Genomic DNA, 23937 nt, shown 5'->3' with positions numbered 1-23937 from the left:
TTGATTTTATATCCCACAACTTTACAATATTCATTGATTAGCTCTAGTAATTTTCTGGTGGGGTCTTTAGGGTTTTCTATGTAGAGGATCATGGCATCTGCAAACAGTGAGAGTTTTACTTCTTCTTTTCCAATTTGGATTCCTTTTATTTCTTTTTCTGCTCTGAATGCTGTGGCCAAAACTTCCAAAACTATGTTGAATAGTAGTGGTGAAAGTGGGCACCCTTGTCTTGTTTCTGACTTTAGGGGAAATGCTTTCAATTTTTCACCATTGAGGATAATGTTTGCTGTGGGTTTGTCATATATAGCTTTAATTATGTTGAGGCATGTTCCTTCTATTCCTGCTTTTGGGAGGGTTTTTTTTTTTTTTTTTTTTTTTTTTTTACCATAAATGGATTTTGAATTTTGTCAAAGGCTTTCTCTGCATCTATTGAGATAATCATATGTCTTTTATTGTCAATGTGGTGTGTTACATTGATTGATTTGCAGATATTGAAGAATCCTTGCATCCCTGGGATAAAGCCCACTTGGTCACGGTGTATGATCTTTTCAATGTGTTATTGGATTCTGATTGGAGAGGGAAATGGCAACCCACTCCAGTATTCTTGCCTGGAGAATTCCATGGACGGAGGCGCTTGGTGGGCTACCGTCCACGTGTCGCAAAGAGTTGGACACGACTGAGCGACTTCACTGATTGTTAGAATTTTGTTAAGGACTTTTGCATCTATGTTCATCAGTGATATTGGTCTGTAGATTTTTTTGTTTTTGTGGCATCTTTGTCAGGTTTTGGTATTAGGGTGATGGTGGCCTCATAGAATGAGTTTGGAAGTTTACCTTCCTCTTTAATTTTCTGGAAGAGTTTGAGTAGGATAGGTGTTAGCTCTTCTCTAAATTTTTGGTAGACTTCAGCTGTGAAGCTGTCTAGACCTACGCTTTTGTTTGCTGGAAGATTTCTGATTACAGTTTCAATTTCCGTGTTTGTGATGGGTCTGTTGAAATTTTCTATTTCCCCCGGTTCAGTTTTGGAAAGGTGTACTTTTCTAAGAATTTGTCCATTTCTTCCACGTTGTCTATTTTATTGGCATATAATTGCTGATAGTAGTCTTTTATGATCCTTTGTATTTCTGTGTTGTCTGTTGTGATCTCTCCATTTTCATTTCTAATTTTATTGATTTGATTTTTCTCCCTTTGTTTCTTGATGAGTCTGGCTAATGGTTTGCCAATTTTATTTATCTTCTCAATGAATCAGCTTTTGGCTTTGTTGATTTTTGCTATGGTCTCTTTTGTTTCTTTTGCATTTATTTCTGCCCTATTTTTAAAGATTTCTTTCCTTCTGCTAAGCCTGGGGTTCTTCATTTCTTCCTTTTCTAGTTGCTTTAGGTGTAGAGTTAGGTTATTTATTTGACTTTTTTCTTGTTTCTTGAGGTATGCCTGTATTGCTATGAACTTTCCCCTTAGCACTGCTTTTATAGGGTCCCACAGGTTTTAGGTTGTTGTGTTTTCATTTTCACTCATTTCTATGCATATTTTGATTTCTTTTTTTATTTGTTCTGTGATTTGTTGGTTATTCAGCACGTGTTGTTTAGCCTGAATATGTTGGGATTTTTAATAGTTTTTCTCCTGTAATTGAGATCTAATCTTACTGCATTATGGTCAGAAAAGATGCTTGGAATGATTTCGATTTTTTTGAATTTACCAAGGCTAGATTTATGGCCCAGGATGTGATCTATCCTGGAGAAGGTTCTGTGTGTGCTTGAGAAAAAGGTGAAATTCATTGTTTTGGGGTGAAATGTCCTATATATTTTTTATCATTCAAATAGAAGGGATTTGATATACTTTTTGAATGTTGACCAGTTAATATTTTGAAAGACATGGTAAGGCATGGAGTTGAGTTTGTGAGACAGAAAGATTCTGAAAAGTAAAACAAATCAAAACAAAGAAAGGGAAGGGGGAGAGTGTATATGTGTTCGTTTGTGTGTGAGTGTGTGTGTCTGTGTGGTGTTTACTGTTCAATATCTAAGACTCCCAAAATTTCTCTAAGGTAATTTGGTTCATTCTCAAAATGAACAATTTGTATTTGTAATGGAAACTTCTCAAAGGAAGCATTAAAAAGCATACATTTATCCATAGTTGTCTTATTGCTTGGAATGCATATTTGGTTCTCCATCTTTTCCTTCATTTATGGAGCTTTTTTCCAAATATATGAATCATTACTGATATTCTCCCCTACTCCATTTCTGCTTAAAGCCTCAAAGCTGGTTTATTGTTCTTCTCTAAAATTTGTAACTCCTCATTATTATATTCCATCCACTCATTATATTTTCATTTGATTAGATCCAATAAATTGACCTTCTGGGTCCAGGGGATTGCTGTGGGTTAGGATTAATGATATGTCATGAGTCACTCAACCTTTGTTGTTTCTGAAACTAGTATCTGACATCATCTCTGCCTGGCTGTGAACATATTTTGGAGTACATTCCAAGCCCATGATTGAACTTTGGAGCTGAAACTCTATCTCAGATTAATTCATAATACCACCCGGAGACATAGCTCTGCAACTTCTCACTTGACTGCATTAATTTGGGGCAGCTGGTTCCATTCACTTGAGCTTTCTCTCAGATTATCCAAGGCATCCATAGATGGAAGAGACCAAAAATTGAAAATAACAATTCCTCCATTAACACAGTCTTCTGAGAAATTTCTCATCTTGTGGACTTTGATGATTGATTGCCTATATTTATATTTACTATTATTTATTGTCTTTTCTTCAGCCTCAGGGAAAGAAGGTTATAGAATGTGATGCATTTGTTAATTCAGTGGCTTTCTTCAATAAACACTGTCTCCTTCAAAAAATGGAGATGGGACCATTTCTCCTTGCTTTAAATTCTGTGAAACCAACAGCTACACTTGAGGAAAATATTCAAAATACACAGGAAGTGTTGTTCATCCTGACCATCTCTAGGACTATTGGTTTGATGTGATCTCTCTCTTCCATATTATCTATCTGCCAACTTATACTGAAATTGAAGTATAGTTGATTTATCATGCCATGTTAATGGTACAGCAAAGTAATTCAGTTATACACACACACACACACACACACACACAATGTGTATTTATATACTTTATTACATTCTTTTCCATTATGGTTTATCATCATGAAGCTCTTTTGAAATAGATCCAATTGCCATGGGATGGCTTAGGCAAGTGGGAAAACAACTTTAAGCATATTCCTTATTGATTATAGGAGCCTCACCACTAGGGTCTATGCATATTCTCAAACATTCTCCATGGGAGGCAAATATTGGTGGCTTAGGATACAAAAATGACACAGGACATATTCCTTACCCTTACCGTTTAGGCAGGGAGGTAAGTATTGTATAAAGAAAGGAGAACATTCTTATGTGTCAGAGAATTTAAACTCTCACCCCACTATCACACTTCTGGTTGTCATTTCTTTCTCTCTTTCCTTGGCAACAGAATAATCTGTTTAGGTTCTGATAAGCTTTAGGGTCTCCTTCCCAGGTCTGGGGTAAATCTTAATTCTTCTCAGCCAATCATAGCCATTCTGCAGCCCCTGCTAATGCTATTTGTATGTCATTGCTATACGGTGTAACTCTGCCCTACATCCAGTAGGGAATAAAGGAAAGTCTACTGGGTGGGGTGTGGGGAACCTCACTCACACAAAGGGCCACAAGACAGAGATGTCCCTAGGCCACACATGGAGCTTATTTCTTAGGAGGCGATGCCCCGGGTGCACAGCCATCTTGAAACTGTAAGAGGAACGAAAAGATGGAAAGCATCTGGGTCTCTTACACCAACAATTCCTGATTTAATCAACCCTCAATCACTCTGCTTCTGGATTTCTTGTTGTATGAGGTAATAAATTCCTTAATGTTTAAACCACTGAGTAATAGTTTCCTTTTATGTAATCAGGTGGCACCAGTGGTAAAGAACCCACCCACCAGTGTAGGAGACATGAGAAGCATGGGTTCCATCCCTGGATTAGGAGGATCCCCTGGAGGAGGGCATGGCCACCCACTCCAGTAATGTTGGTTGGAGAATCCCATGGGATGGACAGGTAAGCCTTGGTCCATCAGGTCATGAAGAGTCAGATGTGACTGAAGCGACTTGGCACACATGTACACACTTATCGCCCAAATCATAATGGCTGTTTCAACTTCCTTTCATTTTCTAAATGAAGAAGTTAAAAGTTTAGAACAGTTCATTTACTTAAACACAAAATTAAACTTGGTCTGTTTATTTGCTAAGCTCAACTCTTTACATTCTATCATCCAACTTTCATTGGTCTGTGTTCTAACTAAAAATTGGCACTTGCCACCTGCCTCTATTAAGAATTAGGTCACTAGTCACTGTAGACCTTCAATACACACTGAAAGGAGTTCAGGGTGGAGACGACTCTATGCTCTGGGAAAAAAAAACTGGCAGAACTGGTTTTCAGATAGTTAGATATCTTCAGGAGAAGATCTTATGAGCCCAACTGTTGCATCTTCTCATCCCTAGAACACCATTAAAATGTCTAACAGTGACATGAGCTCCTTGTGACTAGCAGCAAGCCTCTGTCAAAGCCTCCATAAGCCTCTGACCACACATACATCTTCAATAAAGTCATAAATAATACTGTCTTCCCTCTCTCTTTGGAGCAATTTCTCAGAGCTATCTGAAATGTTGTTTCCCAGGCTATCGTCCTGATTTTGCTCCCAATAAAAATTCACAACTTCCATCTTGTGCATTTTTTCAATTGACATATGTGCTCTTTAAAGAAAAAATAAATTATGAAAGGTTGCATATCCAAGGACTAAATGAGTAGAAGAGATGAAGAGAGAGAGTGACAGTAAGCCAGGGTTGGCAGTGACTGACAACCAACCAAGGTTGGAATGACTGATTCTGACAAGACTGAAACTACTTTAAAGGGTATAGGTATATTTTTAGAGCTTTTCTGCAGTCAAGAACATACACCTCGAGAGTTGAATAATCAGATAGTTTAATTCATTAGACTGATAGCTAAAACCTCCAATGTAATGCTTTATTTCCTAAGTGGAATAAAAAAAATGCTAATTATTCAGAGATAACATCACTTTGCTTTTCCTGAGTATATGGAGCCATTTTCTCCCACAAGGTGGAATCAAGATTACTGGGAGAAATATCAATAACCTCAGATATGCAGAGGATACCACTCTAACGGTAGAAAGTGAAGAGGAACTAAAGAGCCTCTTGATGAGGGTGAAAGAGGACAGTGAAAAAGCTGGCTTGAAATTCAACATTCCAAAAATAAAGATCATGGCATCTGGCCCCATCACTTTATGGCAAATAGATGGGGGTAAAGTGGAAACAGTGACAGATTTTATTTTCTTGGGTTTCAAAATCACTGTGGACAGTGACTGCAGCCATGAAATGAAAAGATGTTTGCTCCTTGGAAGTAAAATTATGATAAATATAGACAATGTATTAAAAAGCAGAGACATCATGTTGCCGACAAAGGTCCGTATAGTCAAAGCTATGGTTCTTCCAGTAGTCCTGTATGGATGGAGAGCTGGACCATAAAGAAAGTTGAGCACAAAAAATTGATGCTATTGAATTGTGGCGCTGGTGAAGACTCAAGGGTCCCTTGGACAACAAGGAGATCCAACCAGTCAATCCTAAAGGAAATAAACCCTGAATATTAATTGAAAGTACTGATGCTGAAGCTGAAGCTCCAGTACTTTGGACAACTGAGCAAAGAGCTGACTCACTGAAAAGGACTCTGATGCTGGGAAAGATTGAGAGCAGGAGGAGAAGGGGGGCGACAGGTTGGATGGCATCACCGATTCAATGGAGATGAGTTTGAGCAAACTCAGGGTGATAGCGAAGGACAAGGAAGTCTCGGGTGCTGCAGCCCATGGGATCTCAAAAAGTCAGATATTACTTAGCAACTGAACAACAACATCTCCCAAACTGTTTGGAGTATGGAAAGATTTACTTAAAGCTGAAAAATTTTAGGTTGAAATGAATGGACACTGTTCAGTCCTGCTGCTGCTGCTGCTAAGTCGATTCAGTCGTGTCCGACTCTACACAACCCAATAGATGGCAGCCCACCAGGCTCCCCCGTCCCCGGGATTCTCCAGGCAAGAACAGTGAAGTGGGTTGCCATTTCCTTCTCCAGTGCATGAAAGTTAAAAGTGAAAGTGAAGTCACTCCGTGTCCATCTCTTAGTGACCCCATGGACTGCAGCCTACCAGGCTCTTCAGTCCATGGGATTTTCCAGGCTAGAGTACTAGAGCGGGTTGCCATTGCCTTCTCCAGTTCAGTCCTGAAACAATCTTGTTTTGAGTCATAAGGGTAGATTCCTCAAGGAAAAATAATAATTTAAACCATGGTCACTACTTGATGTACTGCCAAGCCTATCCAAAACCCTAGAAAATGACCATTGTAATTAAAAATCTACTTATTTCATGTGTGTATTTCTCTTAGTGATCCAATTTTATTTTTCCTTCTGGGTGTCTTGATAGTCAACAAAGGGGCAATAATGAGCAGGGAAATAGACATAATAATTAATAATGCACTGCTAAATAGATTGGTTTTTATACTGTATATTTAATTTTTACACTTCCTTTGAATGCTCAAAAGAAAACATTTGAAATATTGAAATTCTCCTTTGAATTTAGACTGGCATTTCTCAGGAAATACTCCAAGGAGATAAGTTCTTAAAATGTTCCAAGGAAATAAGTAGTGTGGTCATGACTGGGGGGGAGGATTGATCTTAACCTTAGTGAGAGTGTCTCTGTAAGTCTTTTTTCCTATATTTGAAACACTGCAGTAGGTGCCAAACTTTCTTTGTGCCTAGCATTTTAAAGGCTCATGTGAATAGAAAAACTTTTCTTTTTCCATCAAATACACCTTGTATGAAATAATGTTTCTATAGAAAATATTTCTACTTGTTCTGGAACTGCTTGTAAACTATAAAATCTAACTCATTTTCTAGATACTGATTTTAACACTTAGCTGGATTCTATGATGTTATTAAAATTTTATAATATTCATGATTGGCTTTTGGAAGTTTGAATATCTATATTGTAGGTGTTCACATTTACCCAAAGATCTCTGAAAGATGATTTCTACATGAGGTTTATCTATATTTAGAACAAGGACACTAATAATATCATATGAATATCATACAAGGTAAAACCAAATTTTACCTCAAAAGAGGATTTCAGTCAAAATCTCAAGATCCTATATTAGAATTTATATGCTGTTTTAAAAATTAATAATATGGAATTCTCCTTAATTCTGCAGAAGGAAAATAAGAAATTTTGACTGGTAGTGGGACAAAATGTTTTAAGCATGGAAATTTACATAATGTAAACTTTAGTTTGACAATATATGGCTCTGAAAAGTGAAGAAGTTTAAAAACAACCTTAAAGATCAAAACACGATCTAACATAGGTAACAGTTCTAAAAATTGAATATTTAAAAATATGTGAATTCTAATACTACTAGAAATTTAAAAATTGAGGAGAGTTGGTATACTTGGTCAGAAATCATGTATATCAGATGGTGGTGATATGAAATCATTGTTCAGAAATTTGGAGATAGCTATTGGAGTTCTTTCTTCAATGAAAAATAGAGTGGACCCTTCACTTTTTTAGTACCTGAAAGACCCACTCTCTGAAAACTATTGGCCATTAATATGCTAACATCCCAAACCCAATTGAAACAAAGAAGCCAAGTTCTTTACCTTATATGTGCTTGAACAAGTTAATCAGAGGGAGGGCAAATGAAGAAATTAATTGGATTAAAAATGCTGTGGTACATATACACAATGGAGTATTACTCAGCCGTTAAAAAGAATACATTTGAATCAGTTCTGATGAGATGGATGAAACTGGAGCCGATTATACAGAGTGAAGTAAGCCAGAAAGAAAAACACCAATACAGTATACTAACACATATATATGGAATTTAGAAAGATGGCAATGATGACCCTGTATGCAATACAGCCAAAAAGACACAGATGTATATAGCTGACTTTTGGACTCAGAGGGAGAGGGAGAGGTTGGGATGATTTGGGAGAATGGCATTGAAACATGTATACTATCACGTAAGAATCAAATCACCAGTCTATGTCCGATGCAGGATACAGCATGCTTGGTGCTGGTGCACAGGGATGACCCAGAGGGATGTTGTGGGGAGAGAGGTGGGAAGGGGGTTCATGTTTGGGATTGCATGTACACCCGTGGTGGATTCATGTCAATGTATGGCAAAACCAATACAGTATTGTAAAGTAAAATAAAGTAAAAATAAAAATTAAAAAAAAATACTTAGTAAAAAGCAGTTAAAAAAAAACATAGCTGCTGAGAAAAAGTTAACCGTATTTTGTAGTTTTATTGTTTGCATTGATATTGAACAATTTTCTTACAGTTATTATTGTGTTACCAGTAAAGCAAATGAGTGATTATGTGTAATTTGCAAGGAATCAAGACTGATAAAGGAAGCACAGCTATAGAATCAAAAATTTAAATTGGAAGGAATAGAAATGGTGAACTCTTGTGCCTTCACAAGAAAACAAAAAGTATCTATTCTTGCTTTGTTCACTGAAATGGTCCAGAAACAACATTCCATAGCACAGCGTTCAAATTGCTGTTGCCGCTGTTGTTGCTGCTAAGTTGCTTCAGTCGTGTCCGAGTCTATGCAACCCCATAGACGGCAGCCTACCAGGCTCCCCTGTCCCTGGGATTCTCCAGGCAAGAACACTGGAGTGGGTTGCCATTTCCTTCTCCAATGTGTGAAAGTGAAAAGTGAAAGTGAAGTCGCTCAGTAATGTCTGACTCTTAGCGACCTCATGGACTGTAGCCCACCAGGCTCCTCCATCCATGGGATTTTCCAGGCAAGAGTATTGGAGTGGGGAGCCATTACCCATACACATATTTTTCACACTAAAAGCAACAAGGGCTTATTGAGGGAAAAGTCTGATTCCATGCATGGTGCAGGAAGGAACAAGGTGAGTCTGTAAGACCTCTATGTGCCAGGAAACAAGGACATCTTCAAAGATCAATGGGTCATGTTAAGAAGAGAGAGCAGCCAACCTAAAAAATGTTCCCACTGACCACAGCTGAGACAATCTGACATCAAAAGGAGAATAGAGGCTATGGTTGAGTGAATCTACATAAACTCTGAAAACTTTAAGTCCATAATACTATACACACACACACACACACACACACACACACCACCAGTCAATATTGCAACTCAAATTGTTTTGGTACCATTGCCTCTCTTATTATATGGCAAATAATATAGATACTAATGGACATAAATATATTCAATTTTGGACTTAAAAGGGGCTATCTGTAAAATTACTGCATATTGTGACTTCTAGATGAAACAACGTCTAGAATTCACCTGAACATACATTTTTATGAGTTTTGTGGTCCTAAGTACATGATGAATGCAAGATTCAATCGTGTCAAAGTCTTCACAGTTACATTTCTTAGTATCCTATTAAGTCAAAGATCTAGACTCTTAACTTGAGCTTCCATGAAAGTGAAAGTGAAAGTCGGTCAGTCCTGTCCAATTCTTTGTGACCCCATGGACTATAGAGTCCATGGAATTCTCTAGGCCAGAATACTGGAGTGGGTAGATCCTTTCCCTTCTCCAGGGGAATCTTCCCAACCCAGGGATTGAACCCAGATCTCCCACATTGCAGGCAGATTCTTTACCGTCTGAGCTACCAGGGAAGCCCAAGAATACTGAAGTGGGTAGCCTATGCCTTCTTCAGTGGATCTTCCCAGCCCAGGAATTAAACTGGGGTCTCCTGCATTGCAGGCTGATTCTTGAGCTTCTATAGACCTCTTCAAACTTAGATGAGAAAAATGATTATATCTTCAATGCAAACCACCATGCATAGTTTAACGTATGAATGTAGGTCACAAATCACTGTAGTATTAGTGGTACTGTGACTTTGTAACTACTAGAAATCACAGACATTTTCATATCGTATTTCAACAGTTACAAATATCACATGCATTATTTATGATTCTTAAAAATTGTGTAATAAAATACATGAGATTTAAATTGTGTTAATAAAATGTACACAACTGTATCACAAATTTGTTTTTTAATATTTGATAAAAATATTTCAATGGAATTTATTTCCTCTTTAATTTTACATACATTATTTTATGCATTTAACATCCTTAAAAGGATTCACAGGCTTCACCAGAGTGCCATATACATCAATGACACCAAATAAGATTAAGGATCTCAGAGGGAAAAAAAAACCTTTACAAAAGTGTTAGCAATTTGAGTGGGAGCTGCAAAACTTTTGTAATAAGCCTAGGAAACTGAATCCAAGAAAGTGGGCTAAGTGGAGACTCTTCTTGAAGCTGTGAAACCTGTAGTAATTTTAAAAGAAGACTAAAAATATTCTAACATTCCTCCCATTAAGGGCTGTGGTCTACGTCCCCTACCTTGAAACTGGGTAGGGTTGTGACTCTTTTGACAAATAAAGCAGTGACAGTATGGAACTTCAGAGGCTAAGGGCACAAAGACAATTAAGTTTCCTCCGTGTTCTTTGGGACACTTGCTTTGGCAGCTATAAGCTGCCATGTAAGATGCCCAGTTAACCTGGAAGTCCAAGCCACACAGGGAAGCCTTACAGGCGATTAGGTCAGCAGTCCTAACTGAGCTCAGCTATTGTGTCTCTAGCCCAGGTGCCAGACATGCTTGTGGAGAAGCTTCCAGATGATTCCCACAACCAAGGTGTTTGCATCACCCCAGGCATTGGCTTCCCAGCTGGAGCCCAAGATGACAGAGAGCAGAAACAAACCACCTGCTCTGTGCCTTGTCTGAGTTCTTGACCTATAGAATATGGACCAAAATTAAATGGTGGCTCTTTTATGCCCATGAGTTTTTATGTGATTTGTTATACAAGAAGAGATGACCAGAATGGGTTTATGATGAATCTAATTAGTTTTATACCATGAATCTCGCTTAGTAGGCAATGTGGTTGAAACAAAACAGGCCACACAAATAGTCTGAGAGCCACCCAATTTTCAAGAAAATCATGCCATTCCAGTTCAGTTGATGGCAGAACTCAGGGTATGATTCCAACAAATGGTCTAGGATCATATGGAACCATCCTGAGAGTGCCCATTCCAGCCTTCCAGCAGCCACGTATCTGTCTAAGAGGCATTTCTACTCTAAGCTATTTTCACCAAGTATGGGCTACCAGGCCAACGCTGGATTTGATTCCAGCCAACATACATTTGTGTCTAGAGGAATGAATTCCTTTAAGGAATTTAGAAGAAAGAACTACTTATTTGTCAGATGCCTGAACCCTGTGAAAATCCCACACACATTTAGTGCCTGGATCTCACTGCCATCATGTGCATGGCATTGCTGGTCTGTCTTGTTACACAAACCACATGCCCCCAGACAGTAAGCCATAAATGCACCAGAACCACCCCTAAGGCATGGCAAGCAGCTACTACGTACAGATACCAAATGAGACCCCAGACTTTACTTTGTTTGCATTATGGGTCTTAAGGTCTGTCTATCTTATATTCATTTGGATAATGGATTGTGTGAAGCAAGAGCATGTAAGGTTTTTAAAAGTCTTTTTTTTTTTTTTTAACTAGTAGGTCTTTTTTTTTTAAAGTTTTTCCAAAGCTAGTAATCAGAGAGTATTCTGCAAGAAATATATTTTGATTATAAAAACATTTTTAGCTTATAGAAATTGGTATTTATTAAACTTTTAATTCTAAACTATGTAGAGGTAATATATAGATACGTTTTAATATTTTTTCTATTTAACAATCTACTAAAAACTAGATTGTCAGTCTACTCAATTGACAATCCTCAATTTAGGGCCAAGTTAAGAAACAGAGTGTTGCTTTTTTTCTCCTTTATTATAATATTTACAACAAAGTATAAGTTGTTGCTCACAAGAAATTTGTTTATGTCTAAAACTCTGTACCTTCCCTGGTGGCTCAGTGGTAAAGAATCTGCCAACCAAATAGGAGATGCAGGTTTGATCCTAGGTCGGGAAGATGCCCTGGAGAAAGAAATGATAACCCACTAACCCACTCCAGTATTCCTGCCTGAGAAATTCCGTGGACAGAAGGGCCTGTTGTGATACAGTCTATGGGGTTACAAAAGTCAGACACAACTTCGCAGCTAGACAACAGCAATAATAAAGCCCTGTCCACTTCGAGCAAAATTATTAATTTACCTTAAAGCCGAAGTTATTTAGGGTTTTGGAAATTTTCTGTAGATGAAAACAGTCCAGGGAACTAGACAGGATAATAAATGGATTGAAGTCCATTGAAGATGAATTCAGTTACATAAAAATTCCATTGGTCTGAAGATATCAGACATGGATACATTTCAGATGAGTTGAAAACATAGGAAGTGTTACAGTATTAGTTGCTCAGTCGTGTCTAACTCTGTGACCCCATGGACTGTAGCCTGCCAGACTCCTCTGTCCATGGTGATCTCCAGGCAAGAAGGACATGTGAATAAATGATATTGTTACTTTTGGGAAGAGCCTCTAGTCATGGAGCCCCCAGGTCTCACAGGAAGTGAAAGGAAATCCACCTGTACTTCTGAACAACAGAAAGCAGAGGTTGGTGACATTCGGTGAGACTGACTACAATAATTGTCAAAGAACTGTAACTCATACCTGTGAGGTAGGTGTTGTGTGAGGAATTAATGAAATAGTGAGAAAGGGGCTGAGACATATCTTCATTCAAATCCAGTTTCTCAGGTGAAACGACTCCATTTTCTTCTCCACTCAGATAGCGCATAAATCCATCCACTGATATCTGTCCTAGAGGAAATGAAGAGTTAAGAGGAATGTGAATGTATTATTTTTATGGGTTTCTGATATCATATTATTATTATTAGTTTGAAGAAAACTCTGGTAGCATCCAAGATGGAAAACATTAGCCACAATTGCAATTTGATATGGATAAACAGTAGTCTAGCATCATCCTGCTTTACTATATTTATCCCCAAATGCCAGAAATAATAGAGAAAAATGTAATTACATGAGTCTCACAGACTTTGAGAGAATTTAAATACCTAAACATGGATCAACTGTTTTTAAAATATAGAACGGTTAAAATCCTATGCATGGACACCAAACTGTTTTTAGTGCTTATCTCTGGGTAGTAAAGTTAAGGGTACATTTCCCAATGTTCTCTCATAAAAACATGTTACTTTTATGATCAAAAGACTTATTCACACATGGTTTTATTATTTAAAATAAAGTGAAAATGTTTTCAAATAATAATCTTTTTCCTCTGAAAAGGAAAATAAATATGACCATAACTAAGGAATAAAAATCTGAATGTTCATAAAAATGAAGGTCCTTAACATTTCTTATTTAGAATGACTTTACTTCAAATGAAAGAAATATGACTCACACTTTAGTTTACTCAGATTCTATTTAGAATTTTTCTTTTGTTGTAATATTTCTGAGGTGACTAATACAGAATATTGAGATAATTCTTTATCGTTACTAAAGTAGTCTTTAAATAATACATGGAGAGAGCCATCTTCCTGATTTTGGTTCATCATCATAGCTTGTTTCTTCATTAACAATCAAAGCCTCAAAACCCAACCAACCAACCAAAGAAACAAAACAAACACAACCACCAGTGCATTTGTGAATAGAGAACATCTTTCTGGTAAATGTTCAGTTTAGTTCAGTTCAGTCGCTCAGTCGTGTCCGACTCTTTGCGACCCCATGAATCGCAGCAAGCCAGGCCTCCCTGTCCATCACCAACTCCCGGAGTTCACTCAGACTCACGTCCATCGAGTCAGTGATGCCATCCAGACATCTCATCCTCTGTCATCCCCTTCTCCTCCTGCCCCCAATCCCTCCCAGCATCACAGTCTTTTCCAATGAGTCAACTCGTCGCATGAGGTGGCCAAAGTACTGGAGTTTCAGCTTTAATATCATTCCTTCCAAAGAAATCCCAGGGCTGATCTCCTTCAGAATGGACTGGTTGGATCTCCGTGCAGTTCAAGGTACTCTCAAGAGTCTTCTCCAACACCACAGTTCAAAAGTATCCATTCTTCAGCTCTCAGCTTTCTTCACAGTCCAACTCTCACATCCACGCATGACCACTGGAAAAACCATAGCCTTGACTAGACGGACCTTAGTTGGCAAAGTAATGTCTCTGCTTTTGAATATACTATCTAGGTTGGTCATAACTTTTCTTCCAAGGAGTAAACATCTTTTAATTTCATGGCTGCAGTCACCATGTGCAGTGATTTTGGAGACCAGAAAAATAAAGTCTGACACTGTTTCCACTGTTTTCCCATCTATTTCCCATGAAGTGATGGGACCAGATGCCATGATATTCATTTTCTGAATATTGAGCTTTAAGCCAACTTTTTCACTCTCCTCTTTCACTTTCATCAAGAGGCTTTTTAGTTCTTCTTCACTTTCTGCCATAAGGGTGGTGTCATCTGCATATCTGAGGATAGTATTTCTTTTTCCTTGTTGAAAAAGTTTTGTATTAATATAAAAGTAGTATATGTTTATGGAAGAAAAATTAGGAAATGAGATGAGCAGAGAGGGAAGAAAACTGAAACTTTTCTGAACATGCCTAACTCTTCATTCAGAGAGAATTACTATTAAAATCTTAGTATATACACTTCCAGAGGAAGAAATGTGTGTATGCATATGTATGTATAGTTCTTTTATCAAGATGCAATCATATATATATATATACACTGAAAAATATATTATGAACATCATCATATAATATTAATATTTTGAAAGTGAAGTTGCTTAGTCATGTCCAACTCTTTGCGACCCTGTGGACTGTAGGCCACCAGGATCCTCCATCCATGGGATTTCCCAGGCAAGAATACTGGAGTGGGTTGCCATTTCCTTCTCCAGGGGATCTTCCTGACCCAAGGATCGAACCTGGGTCTCCCACATTGTAGGCAGAGGCTTAAATCTCTGTATTATAAAATATATACAGCTATAACATGACTAACTAATATTCCATTATCTTTTGAGTTCTCATTTTTCACTAGTATAAATAATATTGTATTGAATACTCTGGTAGCTGAATCTTTGTATAAACTTTTTCCTCAGAGTGAGTCCTCTGCAATAGAATTGCTGGTTCAAAGACTGCATATTTTTCAGACTTTTAATATACATAATCAATTTGCTTTCTGTTAAAAGTTCTAGCAATTTACTCTTTCACCAATGGTTTGTCTTCTCTTCATCCAGATGTCAAACTCAGAGGTAAAAACATGATAGCAGGGGGGCGGTCCTAAGATGGCAGAGGAGTAGGACAGGGAGACCACTTTCTCCCCCAGAAGTTCATCAAAAGATCATTTGAATGCTGAGAAACTTCCACAAAACAACTTCTGAATGCTGGCGGAGGACACCAGGCATGCAGAAAGGCAGCTCATTCTCTTTGAAAGGAGGTAGGACAAAATACAAAAGATAAAAAGAGAGACAAAAGAGTTAGGGATGGAGACCTGTCCTGGAGAGGGAAACCTGAAGGAGAAGTTTCCAAACATCAGGAAACCCTCCCACTGGCAGGTCTGTGGGGAGTTTTGGAATCTCAGAGGGCATCATAACTGGGATGGGGAAGGAAAAAAAACAAACAAACCTAGACTTCGTGCCTGACCACAACTCCCAGCAGAGAAGTAGCCCAGACACTTGCGTTCACCACCAGTAAGCAAGGGCTGAACAGGGAGACACAGTCTGCATGCTTAGGGTAAGGACTGGGCATGAATGCCCTGAGGACAACCTGAGGGAACTAATGTGAGATAGCAACCCAAACTGTGGGATAGCCAGAGAGAGAAAAAAAAAAGAGAGAGAGAGAGGGAGAGAATTTTCCTGTGAAAAGCTCAAATCTAAGGCACAGCCTGGCCTGCTCATAGAACAAAGGACTGAGTGATCACTAGAGGAGAGCCAGCCAACTACAGACTGGCCCACCCCATGCCAGAGGCAGAGAGGCAGGTGGGCAACAGCCAGAGGCAGAAGGCAAGGGGCAATCTTGGCCCCAGAGACGGCATCCTCCACCAAACTGCAAGCAGGCTCCCAGTTGCTAACCACATCTTCCTGGGATTTTGGATGGTTGACATCCACCAGGAGGGTTGCAGAGATCAGCTTCCCAGAGGAGACACATGGCACACCTAAGACGGCACTCTCACGATGCACCCAGGAAACCAAGAGGCTGGAACAGGGGAGGTGTTAAAATGCCCCACCCAGCTGGGAAGACTGCACTCACCAAGCACCTGGTCGCCTGAGCTGCTAGGACCTGGGAAGGGGGCAAATTGCAGGCCCAACCGAATCTGTGCCTTTGTGGAGTACCCAAAAATCTGAACCTGAGCAGCTTAGACCTGGAAGTGCACACAACCTAGGGCCCACTTTAGACAGTTCTCTGCAGAGCAACCTGGAGCCTGAGCAGTGTAGACTGGGAAAGCACATATGCCATGAGCAGGGGAAACCCAGTGTGGCCCAGGCACTGCGAGCACCCCCGACACACGCCAGTATATTTGTTTGCAGTGCTCCTTCTTCCCCACAGCACAACTGAACAAGTGAGCCTAAATAAGTGACCACATTTGCCCCTTGTGTCAGGGTGGAAATTAGACACTGAAGAGACTTGCAAACAGAGAAGCCAAAATAAATAAAGGAGAGGGAACCGCTCTGGAAGTGACAAGTGTAACAGATTAAAACCCTGTAGTTAGCATTGACTACATTGGAAGGGGCCTATAGACCTTGAGAAGTATAAGCTGGAACAAGGAACTATCTGAAACTGAACTGAACCCACACTGCCCTCAATAGATCCAGAGAAATTCCTAGATACGTTTTTAACATTATCATTTTTTAATTTTTAAGTTCTTTATTACTCCTTTAGTTTTCATTTTTATAACCTACTATTACCTTGTTTAAAAAAAGACCCCATTTTAAAAGCAAATTCATATATATATTTTTATAATTTTTGCAATTTTCTTTTGTTTTTTATTATTGTATTTTTGAGAGTCTAACCTCTACTCTACATTTTTAATCTTTGCTTTTTGGCATTTGTTATCAATTTTGTACCTTTAAGAATCTAATCTTCAGTACCCATTTTTACTTAGGGGTGTGATTACTGGCTTGATTGCTCTCTCCCCTTTTGACTCTCCCTTTTCTCCCCAGGTCACCTATATCTCCTCCCTGCCCCTTCTCTTCTCTACTTAACTCTGTGAATCTCTCTGGGTGTTCCAGTCTATGTAGAACACTTAGGGAATTTATTACTGGCTAGATCTGTCTCTCTCCTTTTGACTCCCCCTCCTCTCCTCCTGGTCACCTCTATCTCCATCCTCCCTCTTCTCTTCTCTATGTAACTCCATGAACCTCTCTGAGTGTTCCAGACTGTGGAGAGCAAATAGGGAATTGATTACTGGCTAGATTGCTCTCTCCCCTTTTGATTTACCCTCTTCTCCTCTTGGCCACCTTTATCTCCCTCCTCCCTCTCCTCTTCTCCATGTAACTCTGTGAACGTCTCTGGGTGTCCCTCACTGTGGAGAATCTTTTCTCCATTAACCTAAATATTTTAACATGTGTGATGTATGGATGGAGAAGTCTCGAGGCTACTGTAAGAATAAGACTGAGAACCAGAGGCAGTAGGCTTAAACCCCAAACTTGAGAACACCAGAAAACTCCTGATTCCAGGGAACATTAATCAACAAGAGCTCATCCAAAAGCTTCCATACCTACACTGAAACCAAGCTACACCCAAGAGCCAACAAGTTCCAGAGCAAGACATACCACACCAATTCTCCAGTAGGAACATAGCCCTGAGCATTAAAATACAGGCTGTCCAAAGTCATACCAAACCCATAGACAATTCAAAACTCACTACTGGACACTTCATTACACTCCAGAGAGAAGAGATCTAGCACCACCCACCAGAACACTGATGCAGGCTTCCCTAACCAGGAAACCTTGACAAGCCACTAGTACACAATAAAACTCCACAATAAAGAGGAACCACAAACTTACAGCATACAGAAACACCACCCCATATAGAAGCAACCTAGACAAAATGAAAAGGCAGAGAAATATTCAGCAGGTAAAGAAACATGATAAATGCCCATCAAACCAAACGAAAGAGGAGGAGATAGGGAGTCTACCTGAAAGAGAATTCAGAATAATGATAGTAAAGATGATTCAAAATCTTGAAAACAAAATGGAATTACAGATAAATAGACTAGAGACAAGGATTGAGAAGATGCAAAAACTGTTTAACAAGGACTTAGAAGAAATAAAAAAGTATTAATCAATAATGAATAATGCAATAACTGAGGCCAAAATCACTCTGGAGGGAACCAACAGTAGAATAACTGAGTCAGAAGATAGGATAAGTGAGGTAGAAGATAGAATGGTGGAAATAAATGAAGCAGAGAATAAAAAAATAAATAAAAAGGATTAAAAGAAATGAGGACAACCTTAGAGACCTCTGGGATAATGTTAAATGCCCCAACATTTGAATCATAGGAGTCCCAGAAGAAGAAGACAAAATGAAAGGCCATGAGAAAATAGTCGAGGAGATAATAGTGAAAACTTCCCTAAAATGGGGAAGGAAATAGCCACCCAAATTCAAGAAACCCAGAGAGTCCCAAACAGGATAAACCCAAGGCAAAACACCCCAAGACATATATTAATCAAATTAATGAAGATCAAACACAAAGAGCAAATATTAAAAGCAGCAAGGGAAAAGCAACAAATAACACAATGGGGATCTCCATAAGGATAACAGCTGATCTTTCAATAGAAACTCTTCAGGCCAGGAGGGAATGGCAGGACATACCTAAAGTGATGAAAGAGAAAAACCTACAACCCAGCAAGGAGCTCATTCAAATATGAAGGAGAAATCAAAAGCTTTACAGACAAGCAAAAGCTGAGAGAATTCAGAACCTGGTCAGGAAAAATCAGCTGTTCAACAAATGCCAAAGGATCTTCTCTAGATAGGAAACACAGAAAAAGGTTTATAAACTCGAGCCAAAAACAACAAAGTAAATGGCAACGGGATCACATTTATCAATAATTACCTTAAATGTAAATGGGTTGAATGCCCCAACCAAAAGACAAAGACTGGCTGAATGGATACAAAAACAAGACCCCTATGTATGCTGTCTACAAGAGACCCACCTCAAAACAAGGGACACACACACACTGAAAGCGAAGGACTGGAAAAAAATATTTCACGCAAATGGAGATCAAAAGAAAGCAGGAGTGGCAATACTCAAATCAGATAATATAGACTTTGAAATAAAGGGCGTGAAAAGAGACAAAGAAGGACACTACATAATGATCAAAGGATCAATCCAAGAAGAAGATATAACCATTACAAATATATATGCACCCAACATAGGAGCACACTGCAAATATGTAAGGTAAATGCTAAGAAGTATGAAAGGGGAAATTCACAGTAACACAATAATAGTGGGAGATTTTAATACCCCACTCATACCTATGGATAAACCAGCTTCCCTGGTGGCTCAGATGGTAAAGCGTCTGCCTGCAATGTAGGAGACCTGGGTTCAATCCCTGGGTCATGAAGATCCCCTGGAAAAGGAAATGGCAACCCACTCCAGTACCCTTGCCTAGAAAATCCCATGGATAGAGGAGCCTGGTAGGCCACAGTCCATGGGGTCACAAAGAGTTGGACATGACTGAGTGACTTCACTTTCACTTTAACAATTATGGATAGATCAACTAGGAAACAAACTTTAAATGATGCAATGGACCAGTTAGACCTAATTGATATGTATAGGACATTTCACCCCAAAACAATGAATTTCACCTTTTTCTCAAGTGCACATGGAACCTTCTCCAGAATAAATCACATCCTGGGCCGTAAATCTAGCCGTGGTAAGTTCAAAAATATTGAAATCATTTCAAGCATCTTTTCTGATCACAATGCAGCAAAATTAGATGTCAACTACAGGAAAAATATCTATTAAAAATACAAACATATGGAGGCTAAACAACACACTTCTGAATAACCAACAAATTACAGAAGTAATAAAAAAAGAAATCAAACTATGCATAGAAATGAATGAAAATGAAAACACAACAATCCAAAACCTATGAGATTCAGTAAAAGCAGTGTTAAGGAGAAGGTTCATAACAGTACAAGCTTACCTCAAGAAACAAGAGAAAAATCAAAGAAATAACCTAACTTTACACCTAAAGCAAGTAGAAAAAGAAGGAATGAAGAGCCCCAGGGTTAGTAGAAGGAAAGAAATCATAAAATTAGGGAAGAAATAATTGAAAAAGAAACAAAGGAGATGATAACAAAAATCAACAGAAAGCTGATTCTTTGAGAAGATAAACAAAATAGAGAAATCATTAGCCAGACTCATCAAGAAAAAAAGTGAGAAGAATCAAATCAACAAAATTAGAAATGAAAATGGAGAAATCACAACAGATAACACAGAAATACAAAGGATCATAAGAGACTACATTCAGCAACTATATGCCAGTAAAATGGACAACTTGGAAGAAATGGACAAAACTGAACCAGGAAGAAATAGAGAATCTTAACAGACCCATCACAAGCATGGAATTTGAAACTGTAATCAAAAATCTTACAACAAACAAAAGCCCAGGACCTGATGGCTTCACAGGTAAATTCTACCAAAAATTTAGAGAAAAGCTAACACCCATCTTATTCAAACTCTTTCAGAAAATTGCAGAGGAAGGTAAACTGCCAAACTCATTCTATGAGGCCACAATCACCCTAATACCAAAACCAGATAAAGATGTCACAAAAAAAGAAAACTACAAGCCAATATCACTGATGGACATAGATACAAAATTCCTTAAAAAAAATTCCAGGAAAAAGAATCCAACAACAGATTGTACATCATGACCAAGTGGGCTTCATCCCAAGGATGTAAGGATTCTTCAATATTTGTAAATCAATCACTGTGATACATCACATCAACAAATTGAAAGATTAAAAACCATATGGCTATCTCAATATATACAGAGAAAGCCTTTGACAAAATTCAATATCCATTTATGATAAAAGCCCTCCAGAAAACGAGAATAGTGGAACATACCACAACATAATAAAAGCCATATATGATAAACCCACAGCAAACATTATCCTCAATAGTGAAAAATTGAAAGCATTTCCCCTAAAGTCAGGAACAAGACAAGGGTGCCCACTCTCACCACTACTATTCAACATAGTTTTGGAAGTTTAAGCCACAGGTATCAGAGCAGAAAAAGAAATAAAAGGAATCCAGATTGGAAAAGAAGAACTAAAACTCTCACTGTTTGCAGATGTAGGATGCTCTACATAGAAAACCCTAAAGACTCCACCAGAAAATTACTAGAGCTAATCAATGAATATAGTAAAGTTTCAGGATACAAAATTAACACACAGAAATCCCTTGCATTCCTATGCACTAACAATGAGAAAACAGAAAGAGAAATTAAGGAAACAATTCCATTCACCATTGCAACAAAAAGAATAAAATACTTAGGAATAAATCTACCTAAGGAAACAAAAGACCTATATATAGAAAACTATGAAACACGGATGAAAGAAATCAAAGATGACACAAATAGATGGAGAAATATACCATGTTCATGGATTGGAAGAATCAATATAGTGAAAATGAGTATATTACCCAAAGCAATTTATAGATTCAATGCAATCCCTATGAAGCTACCACGGTATTTTTCAGAGAACTAGAACAAATAATTTCACAATTTTCATGGAAATATAAAAAACCTCAAATAGCAAAAGCAATCTTGAGAAAGAAGAATGGAACTGGAGGAATCAACCTTCCTGACTTCAGACTATACTACAAACCTACAGTCATTAAGACAGTATGGTACTGGAATAAAGACAGAAATATAGATGAATGGAACAAAATAGAAAGCCCAGAGACAAATCCATGCACCTATAGACACCTTATCTTTGACAAAAGAGTAAGAATATACAATGGAGAAAAGACAATCTCTTTAACAAGTGGTGCTGGGAAAACTGGTCAACCACTTATAAAAGAATGAAACTATAACACTTTCTAACAATATACACAAAAATCAACTCAAAATGGATTAAAGATCTAAATATAAGACCAGAAACTATAAAACTCCTAGAGGAAAACATAGGCAAAACACTCTCTGATATAAATAACAGCAGGATCCTCTATGACACACCTCCCAGAGTAATGGGAAAAAAAGCAAAAATTAACCAATGGGACCTAATTAAACTTAAAAGCTTTTGCACAATGAAGGGAACTATAAGCAAGGTGAAAAGGCAGACTTCAGAATGGGAGAAAATAATAGCAAATGAAGGAACTGACAAAGACTTAACCTCAAAAATATACAAGCAGCTCATGTAGCTCAACACCAGAAAAATAACCAAGCCAGTCAAAAAATGGGCCAAAGAACTAAATAGACATTTCTCCAAAGAAGACATACAGATGGCTAACAAACACATGAAAAGATGCTCAACATCACTCATTATCAGAGAAATGCAAATCAAAACCACAATGAGCTACCATTTCACACCAGTCAGAATGGCTGCTACCAAAAAGTCTACAAACAATACATGCTGAGAGGGTGCAGAGAAAAGGGAACTCTCTTACACTGTTGGCAGGAATGCAAAGTAGTACAGCCACTATGGAGAACAGTGTGGAGATTCCTTAAAAACCTGGAAATAAAACTGCCATATGACCCAGCAATCCCACTTCTGGGCATACACACCGAGGAAGCCAGAATTGAAAGAGACATGTGAACCCCAATGTTCATCGCAGCATTGTTCACAATAGCTAGGACATGGGAGCAACCTAGATGTCCACCAGCAGACAAATGGATAAGAAAGCTGTGGTATGTATACACAATGGACTATTACTCAGCTATTAAAAGGAATGCACTTGAATCAGTTCTAATGAGGATCCAGTTCTGGAGCTTATTTTACAGAGTGAAGTAAGTCAGAAAGAAAAACACCAATACAGTATATTAACGCATATATATGGAATTTAGAAAGATGGTAACGATGACCCTATATGCGAGACAGTAAAGAGACACAGATGTAAAGAACAGACGTTTGGACTCTGTGGGAGAAGGGGAGGGTGGGGTGATTTGAGAGAATAGCATTTAAACATGTTTATTACCATATGTGAAATAGATTGCCAGTCCAGGTTTGATGCATGAAAGTGCACTCAGGGCTGGTGGCCTGGGATGACCCTGAGGGATGGGATGGGGAGGGAGGTGGGAGGGGGGTTCAGGATGGGGAACACATGTACACCCATGGCTGATTCATGTCAGTGTATGGCAAAAACCTCTACAATATTGTAAAGTAATTAGCCTTCAACTAAAATAAATAAATTTATCGAAACAAACAAGAAGAGGAAATAAGCAGAGGTGAGAATCCAGATTATAAAATATTACAAATTAAAAAGACTAACAAAATTATAAACAAACGCCACTCATTAAATTTTTTTCTTTTGGAAAAAAACACATAGCAAATAATTCTCATTTTTATTGATTTGAGCATTATCACCCTTATGGCAGAAAGTGAAGAGGAACTAAAAAGCCTCTTGATGAAAGTGAAAGAGGAGAGTGAAAAAGTTGGCTTAAAGCTCAACCTTCAGAAAACTAAGATCATAGTATCTGGTCCCATCACTTCATGGCAAATAGATGGGGAAACAGTGGAAACAGTGTCAGACTTTATTTTTTTGGGCTCCAAAATCACTGCAGTTGGTGATTGCAGCCATGAAATTAAAAGATGCTTACTCCTTGGAAGAAAAGTTATGACCAACTTAGAAAGCATTTTCAAAAGCAGAGACATTATTTTGCCAACAAAGGTCCATCTAGTCAAGGCTATGGTTTTTCTAGTGGTCATGTATGGATGTGAGAGTTGGACTGTGAAGAAGGCTGAGTGCCGAAGAATTG

At 38.3% G+C, this 23937-nt stretch overlaps 1 protein-coding gene across 2 annotated transcripts in view; it reads right to left on the bottom strand.

Moving 5' to 3' along the window:
* Positions 1 to 23937, bottom strand: part of PLCB1 (phospholipase C beta 1) — an 863926-nt gene that overhangs the window by 208064 nt on the left and 631925 nt on the right. For both annotated transcript variants that reach the window (XM_018056908.1, XM_018056909.1), the window contains exon 10: positions 12679 to 12825. In XM_018056908.1, the coding sequence (XP_017912397.1) occupies positions 12679 to 12825 (147 nt within the window). The remainder of the gene's footprint in view (positions 1 to 12678; positions 12826 to 23937) is intronic.

This window comes from Capra hircus, chromosome 13, assembly GCF_001704415.2.
Source record: "Capra hircus breed San Clemente chromosome 13, ASM170441v1, whole genome shotgun sequence".
In the NCBI taxonomy this organism is placed as follows: domain Eukaryota; kingdom Metazoa; phylum Chordata; class Mammalia; order Artiodactyla; family Bovidae; genus Capra; species Capra hircus.
The sequence above is the reverse complement of the archived record's forward strand: the minus strand, read 5'-3'. Positions and strand labels throughout refer to the sequence as shown.